At 40.8% G+C, this 7,283-nt stretch overlaps 1 protein-coding gene across 1 annotated transcript; it reads right to left on the bottom strand.

Moving 5' to 3' along the window:
* Nucleotides 1–5,190: 5,190 nt before the first annotated feature.
* LOC122479460 (putative small proline-rich protein 2J) lies at nt 5,191–6,961 on the bottom strand. The gene is made up of 3 exons (XM_043573357.1): nt 6,924–6,961; nt 6,537–6,604; nt 5,191–5,809 (listed from the first exon to the last, which is right to left on the bottom strand). Exons 1-3 carry the CDS (start codon nt 6,959–6,961, stop codon nt 5,553–5,555), a joined length of 363 nt encoding a protein of 120 aa, XP_043429292.1. The 3' UTR covers nt 5,191–5,552.
* Nucleotides 6,962–7,283: the final 322 nt, after the last annotated feature.

Raw genomic sequence — 7,283 nt, 5'->3', positions numbered from 1 at the left:
AAGAAAAGATGGAAAATGAAGACAGGAGTGTAACAAATTTATGGGACAAAGTGAAATATCTAACAAGTAATTAGAGTTCCAGAAAGAGAGGACAGAGAAAGAATGGCGTAAAAATGATACATGAAGAGACAATAGCTGATAATTTCCTAACGTGAAAAAAGAAATCAAACTGGATATTTAAGAAGCACTCTAGGGGTGCCTGGGTGGCTCAGTCGGTTAGGGGTCCGACTTTGGCTCAGGTCATGTTCTCACGGTTCGTGGTTCGAGTCCCACATCGGGCTCTGTGCTGACAGCTCAGAGCCTGGAGCCTGCCTCAGATTCTGTGTCTCCCTCTCTCTGGCCCTCCCCCACTCACGCTCTGTCTCACTCCTCTCAAAAATAAAGAAACATTTAAAAAAAATGTTTTTAAAGAAGCACTATAAACTCTGAAAAAAATACAAATAAAGAAAAACAAATCCATGCGAGCAATCATCAGCTTGCAGAAAACCAAAGACAAAATTACAGTTATAAGATTAATAATTTTGGTGATCCAGAATGATGACTATAGTTAACAAACTGCTGTATATTTGAAAGTCACTGAGAAAGAGTAGATCTTAAAAGTTTTCACCACGCACGCACGAACACACACTCACACACACACACACACACATAATTGTAATTATGTGAAGTGATGGATGTGTTAACTTTATTGCTTTGATCACTTCAAGAAATTAGTTTCAGCATTAGGTCAAATAACACTAGCTGTAGTAGAAACAACTCCCAAGTGTTGGTGATTATTTTTCATTTTTTATTTAATTATTTAATTATTTATTTATATTTTAGTTAGTTAATATACAGTGCAATATTGGTTTCAGAAGTAGACTTCAGTGATTCATCACTTACATACAACACCCAGTGCAAATCACAAGGTCCCTCCATAACACCCATCACCCATCTAGTCCATCTCATACCCACCTCCATCCATCAAACCTCCATCAGTCGATGGACGTTTGGGCTCTCTCCATAGTTCGGTTATTGTTGATAATGCTGCTATAAATATTGAGGTGCATGTATCCCTTTGAATCTGTATTTTTGTATCATTTGGGTAAATACCTAATAGTGCAATTGGTGGATTGTAGGGTAGTTCTATTTTTAGTTTTTTGAGGAAGCTCCATACTGTTCTCCAGAGTGGCTGCATCAGTTTGCATTCCCACCAGCAGTGCAAGAGGGTTCGCCTCTCTCTGCATCCTCGCTAACGCCTGTTGTTTCATGAGTTTTTAATTTTAGCCATTCTGACAGGTGTGAGTTGGTATCTCAACATGGTTTTGGTGTATTTCTCTGATGAAGAGTGATGTTGAGCATCTTTTCATGTGTCTGTTAGCCATGTGGATGTCTTTTGGAAAAGTGTCTATTTATGTCTTCTCCCCATTAATTAACTGGATTATTTGTTTTTTGGGGTGCTGAGTCTGATGAGTTCTTTATAGATTTTGGATACTAACCCTTTACCTGATACGTCATTGCAAATATCTTCTCCCATTATGTCTGTTGCCGTTTAGTTTTATTGATTGTTTCCTTTGCTGTGCAGGAGCATTTTATCTTGTTGAAGTCCCAATACATCGTTTGCTTTCATTTCCCTTGCCATTGGTGATGTGTCTAGAAAGACGTTACTGTAGCCTAAGTCAAAGAGGCTGCTACCTGTGTTCTCCTGGAGGACTTTGATGGTTTCCTGTCTCACATTTAGGTCTTTCATCCATTTTGAATTTATTTTGGTGTATGGTGTAAGAAAGTGGTCCAGTTTCATTCTTCTGCATGTTTCTGTCCAGTTTTCCCAACACTATTTGTTGAAGAGATGGTCTTTTACCCATTAGATATTCTTTCCTGCTTTGTCAAAGATGAGGTAAATATATAGCTGTGGGTCCATTTCTGGGTTTTCTGTTCTGTTCCATTGCTCTATGTGTTTGTTTTGTGCTAGTACCATACTGTCTTGATCACTACAGCTTTGTAATATAGCTTGAAACCTGGGTTTGTGATACCTTCAGTTTTGTTTTTCTTTTTTAGGATTGCTTTGGCTATTCAGGGTCTTTGGTGTCTCCATGTAATTTTAGGATTTTTTTTTACCTAGCTCTGTGAAGAAGGCTGGTGGTGTTTTGATAGGGATTGCATTAAATGTGTAGATTGCTGGGGGGTAGTATAGACATTTAACAACGTTTATTCTTCCATCCATGAGCATGGAATGCTTTTCCATTTCTTTGTGTCCTCTTCAATTTATTTCCTAAGTGTTCTATAGTTTTCAGAGTACAGATATTTTACGTCCTTACGTAGGCTTATTCCTAAGTATTTTATTGTTTTGGGTGCAATTGCAAATGGGTCATATACAGTCCACGGCCTGGGACTTCAGGAAGTGTTTCTGTTGTATGCTGTGTGCACGCTACCCTTGTGTTTTGGCTGCTCTTTTCCATTGGTCAGTCCTTTGCAGAGATCCCCCTTGCTTGAAGTGGTGGAGTGTTTGGACCTTTAACTAAGAGTGCTGTGATTTGTTTGTTGAAGTAACCCTGAAAAAAGTGGGGTAAAAAGCCTGATCTACCCCCCCCCCCAAAAAAAAGGGAAAAGGAAAGAGAACAAAAGAGGCCAGTGAATCAAAAAACTATAAGGCTGATTCCAAAGAAAAAGAAAGGGAAAAAAAGGAAAGAAAGAAAAAGAAAAGAAACAATGAACCCTGATTCAAAAAAAAAAAAAAAAAAAGGAGGTAGAGAGAGAGAGAAAAGGAAATGAAAATACAGGTGTCGTTTTGAAGCACTCAGTTTTCTGCACACTTGGCTACCTGTGCTGGTCTTCTGGAGGAGAGGCCCACTCTTTGGCTCCGTCAGTCTTGCCCCAGTAAATAAGTAGTAGCCAGGCACAGAGGGGAGGGTTTTAGGGTAAGTGGTCCAGTCTTCCCTGGTGGCCACTATGCTGGTCTCTGAAGTCTCACAGTGTTGATGTTCATGGGGAAAATGGCACCACCCCAGCCTCCTGTTCTCGGACAGGAGATATCACACCCCTTGCTACTCAGGCAGTCTTCTCAGAATAGTGAGGGCAATCAGCATGCCCTGTAGCACAGCTCTCCTGTGTTTTTCTGTTGGCGCTTGGCTAGAATTAAAAACTCTTAAAGGACCCAGCACCGGATACCTCTCCATGCTGTGTCTTAAGTCCATTGTCACAAGAAAACAGTTCCACATCTATATAGTGCATGGGATCTATGGTGTAGCACTGCTAAAAGCAGGAACATTGTTACATTCCCTCTGGATTTGCTTCTGTCTCCTGTTGATGAAAGGCTTTTTCCTGGCTCCAGCAGTCTTTTATCCTTGGGGAGGCAACATGCTCTCTTCCAAAAGTACTCCAGGAAGGGGAATATTTTCTCTCAGTGTGCCCAGTGATCCCTACACCACACTGTGCACTACGGGCCCAGCTCCCTCCTTCTCCCCAGAAGCAGGTGCCACAGATCTGCTCTGGAGAAAGTCATGCACTTCCAAAACCTCAGAGTTTGAGCTCTAAATGCTGTTTGCAAAAAACAAAAACAAAAACAAAAACAAACCTGTGACACTCAGTACTTCCAGTTCCCCACTCCGTGGTCCAGAGAGGTTTTCCTCTTGTGCAAACCTGATGTTGCACTTTCTAAACCCTTCTCTATTTCTCTCTCTTTCATCTCTCCACAGAAAAGATTCCCTCCCTTCCTCAGGATTTTTCTCTCCATTAATTCACTTCCACACACCTCACACCTACCATATTGTCTGCCTCCAACCATGGAGATCCTTCTGCAACCCACAGATCAATTTTCTGGGTGTTCCAAGCGATCTGACCTCAATACAACTGTGTTTGAAGGATGAGGAAAGCCCAGGGTTCCCCTACTTCCCTGCCATCTTAAATACTCCCTTCAGTGGTTATTTTTCTTTTTCTGTCTCACTTTTCTCCCAAGTGTGCATCTCAGCATGTGCAGTGTGTAACTTGAGTGGAAGTCTTCTGTGGGTTACTTTTCACTCTCACCACAGCATGAAGAGGGATGGGCAGTAATCTGGAATACCCTTACACCTGTAGTTCTATCATCTTGGGGTCCTTCACTTCTAGTTTTGTTACTGGAGGATATAGAAAAGGAAGAACCTCTTAAATATGTGCAGTGTAGTTGATTTAATATGAAGACTTTGTTGCTTTAAAAAATAATTTCTCTCTCTCTCTCTCTCTCTCTCTCTCTTTCTCTGTGTGTGTGTGTGTGTGTGTGTGTGATATCTCAGTTAAGTATTCTGTTTGTGAACACTTAGCACCACAAGAAATGATACACTTAAAGAACATAACCCTCTTTTTTCAGCTTACTTGACTAGTTGGCTAAGCAATTACAAAATAAGCTACAGAGCAGCAATAACTTTGCAAATCTAAATAGACATGTAAACCCAAATATTTCTCAAATGTAGGGTTACAACACTCCAAAAAGCAATTTCAGAGGTGAACAAACATGACAGGACCCTGAATTTTGGTGGGTTGCCAGAGTAAGAAAAACATGTGGTATGCATGGAGAGGAGAGAACACTTTGCCTTGTAAGGAGCCTTATTATTTCCCTTTCTGTTGTTTCCCCATGTTTTAAGAACAGCTATAATTTTATGCAGAATACTCCAGTAATACAAAAGTTTCTCTGAAATATCACATAAAAAATAAAGTGAATTAGAAAGGAAAGAGAACAATGGAATATAAAAGGGTAATAAAATTCAAGAATCTTCATGTTTCCTACACTAGTTATGTCTCAGCCACTTTCAGGTTGGAGCAAACCTGGTGGTGGTGGCGATGGAAATGGTGGTGGTGATGGTGATGGTGATGAGACAATGACAGTCTGCTGCTTCATTGAGTGCTTATTATGTGCCAGGCTTTGTGCCAATTAAATTAGACACATTCATTCAATTTTATGCCTGACAAGTTTGTAATGTAAATATTATTTTCTCCACTTTGTAGTAAAGGAATTAAAATCCTGAGACGTTAAATAATTTGTTCTCCAAATCAATCAATAGTAGTTAAGGAAAATAACAGATTCTAAATTACATAGAAGTAATCTTTGATGTGATCCAAAATTCAGATAACACTGATTATGAGACCTTAGGCCTTGGGATGAAAGGACAGAAATAAACCACAATGATGGTATGATATTGCTAAAAACCAGGTGTAAAAAGAAAGAAAATATTTATCCCATCACAACAAAAATGCACTTTATTCAGAAATTAAAGAAAAGTGACAGTGGTCCAGGAAGTAGAAAGTCCTGGTCTGGGCACAGACAGTCGCAGGAGACATCCAGAGAATCCTTTGCTGACACCCCACAGAGAGCTGCTGCCCTTCCTTCTGAGGCCCTGGGGTCTGGCACAGCTGAGGACCACCCTTTTGCAGCTGCCTCTGGGAGAGTAATGGTATCACAGCCTTGGGAGGAAACCTTTCCCTCTGTGATGCAGTAGTTGTCACAGATATGGTACAGGCTACAGAGAGAAGCTTCCTCTGTACCCAGGTTAGGCTTTGAAAAGAAGGTAAGTGGAGCTGTGGAATTAGGTGAGCCAGTGTCTTTATCCTTCCTGGTCCTGGTGAGTCCTGAAGCTGCTACTTGTTCTTGAATGCGCACTTCTGCTGGCACTTTGGAGGTGGGCATGGCTCAGGACACCTTGGCGGTAGGCAAGGCTCTGGGCACTTTGGAGGTGGGCAAGGCTCTGGACACTTTGGAGGTGGGCAAGGCTCAGGGCACTTAGGTGGGCACATGGGAGGTGGCTGGCAGGGTTGCTTGCACTGCTGCTGTTGATAAGACATCTTTCTGGGATTTTAGAATCTGAAAGAAAACATGTGACAGTGTTCAAAAGAAGGGACTTTCGCAGAGCGAGAAAGCAAAGCTTATGTAAAACTTTGACATATTCTCTCTCCAATCTCTAAGAATATCTTTTAACCTTGTAACTCCCTTTTTATGACTTTCTGGCTTCTCTCTTCCTCTTTAGCGAATTGCTTCATCAGCCCACAGAAAGTGCTCTATTTTCTCATATCATTTTTCCAAAGAAAATATCTCTGTTTGAAAGAACTAAGTAATGTTATTTGCATGACAGAAACATCTTTGAGAAAGGCAGTCACACGTTCCGAAATCCTGGGCAGCCTCACAAACAATCTCCACCATCATTATCTCTTGTGAGGTCCCAATAAACTGGCATAGGTACAGAACAAAGGGCCACTCAATAAGAATACAATGGCTTCATACCTTCTAAGACATAAACCTTTGAAATCACAGTAGGAGGGACACCAAAAATATATAGAAAAGAGAAAAGTACTTTGTTCTTTTTTCCTCTTATCAAAGCTTTACTATTAATTTCTTTTCCCATAGGGGATGTCAAACTATCTACCAAAAAACAAATGAAAACAGTATATCATTGTGCCCAGATACCAAGTTTCCATCACCTACGGAGCGTTGAACCAATGATCCTAACTTTGGAGCAACTGAACTTGCTGGCCACAGATTAAATTCAACATTTGAGAGCACCAAAAAACAGAACTCAAGAAATCAGACTCACCAAGCTCTCCGAAATAGATCAGGACTCGAGTACCAGAAGGATGGTAGTAGTCCCATGGCAGGGGATCTCTTTATAGGGCTTGCTGTCCCACCCAAGAGGAAGTGGGATTGCCTAAAACTGGCCTGGTCCAATAATTTCCCAACTAAAATGCAAATCCACCCATAACTTGCTAGACAGGGACTTTGCAAATAGGAAATATCCTGCTCTAAGATTTCTTCACTGGGTTACGTGTTCATGACACAGAAACCCTAAGCTCTTAGTTTAAGTGACTTGTTATAGCAGAAGAATTTCAGGGATTCTCTAACTGGTGGTCAAAGGCTCTTTTTGATTGGGGAAGATGATTCTCTCTTTTATCTTTCGTGTTCCCTGAATCATAATACTGCCTACCGTGTTCCACTTTCGCTGGCTGGTATTCTGTTGTACATGCTGGGTTGAAAAGAGCCTTGCTACCTGATGACACCAGCATTCTTTGTCCCAAATGCTTCTTTTAATAAATTTCCTTTTGATGCTATAGCTTGCTAATCTAAGTATTCTTTTCTTTTTTCTAACATGGACTGAGGTGAGGTTGCAGACCATCTCATTGGTCTTCCCCTCATGATACTTAGAAACATTCAGTAAAATATTGACCTCCAGACTCCTGGTTTCATTGCTTTATTTGTTCCAATAGAGGACATCAAACTGATTCCTGTCGCCTTTAGAAATCTGTACCATCTTGGATCAGGTGGAATCCACTAGGATCACAGTATC

The sequence above is a fragment of the Prionailurus bengalensis genome, chromosome C1 (genome assembly GCF_016509475.1).
Source record: "Prionailurus bengalensis isolate Pbe53 chromosome C1, Fcat_Pben_1.1_paternal_pri, whole genome shotgun sequence".
Taxonomy (NCBI): domain Eukaryota; kingdom Metazoa; phylum Chordata; class Mammalia; order Carnivora; family Felidae; genus Prionailurus; species Prionailurus bengalensis.
Note: the sequence above shows the minus strand (reverse complement) of the source record. Positions and strands in the feature narration are given on the sequence as shown.

Excerpts from the sequence above, each read along its gene's own strand:
- LOC122479460 (XM_043573357.1), bottom strand. The coding sequence starts at position 6,961 with ATGTACAACAGAATACCAGCCAGCGAAAGTGGAACACG. Across the intron at positions 6,605-6,923 it reads GCCAGCGAAAGTGGAACACG|AGATCCCCTGCCATGGGACT; the intron begins GTAGGCAGTATT and ends AGCCCTATAAAG. Across the intron at positions 5,810-6,536 it reads GATCTATTTCGGAGAGCTTG|ATTCTAAAATCCCAGAAAGA; the intron begins GTGAGTCTGATT and ends GTTTTCTTTCAG.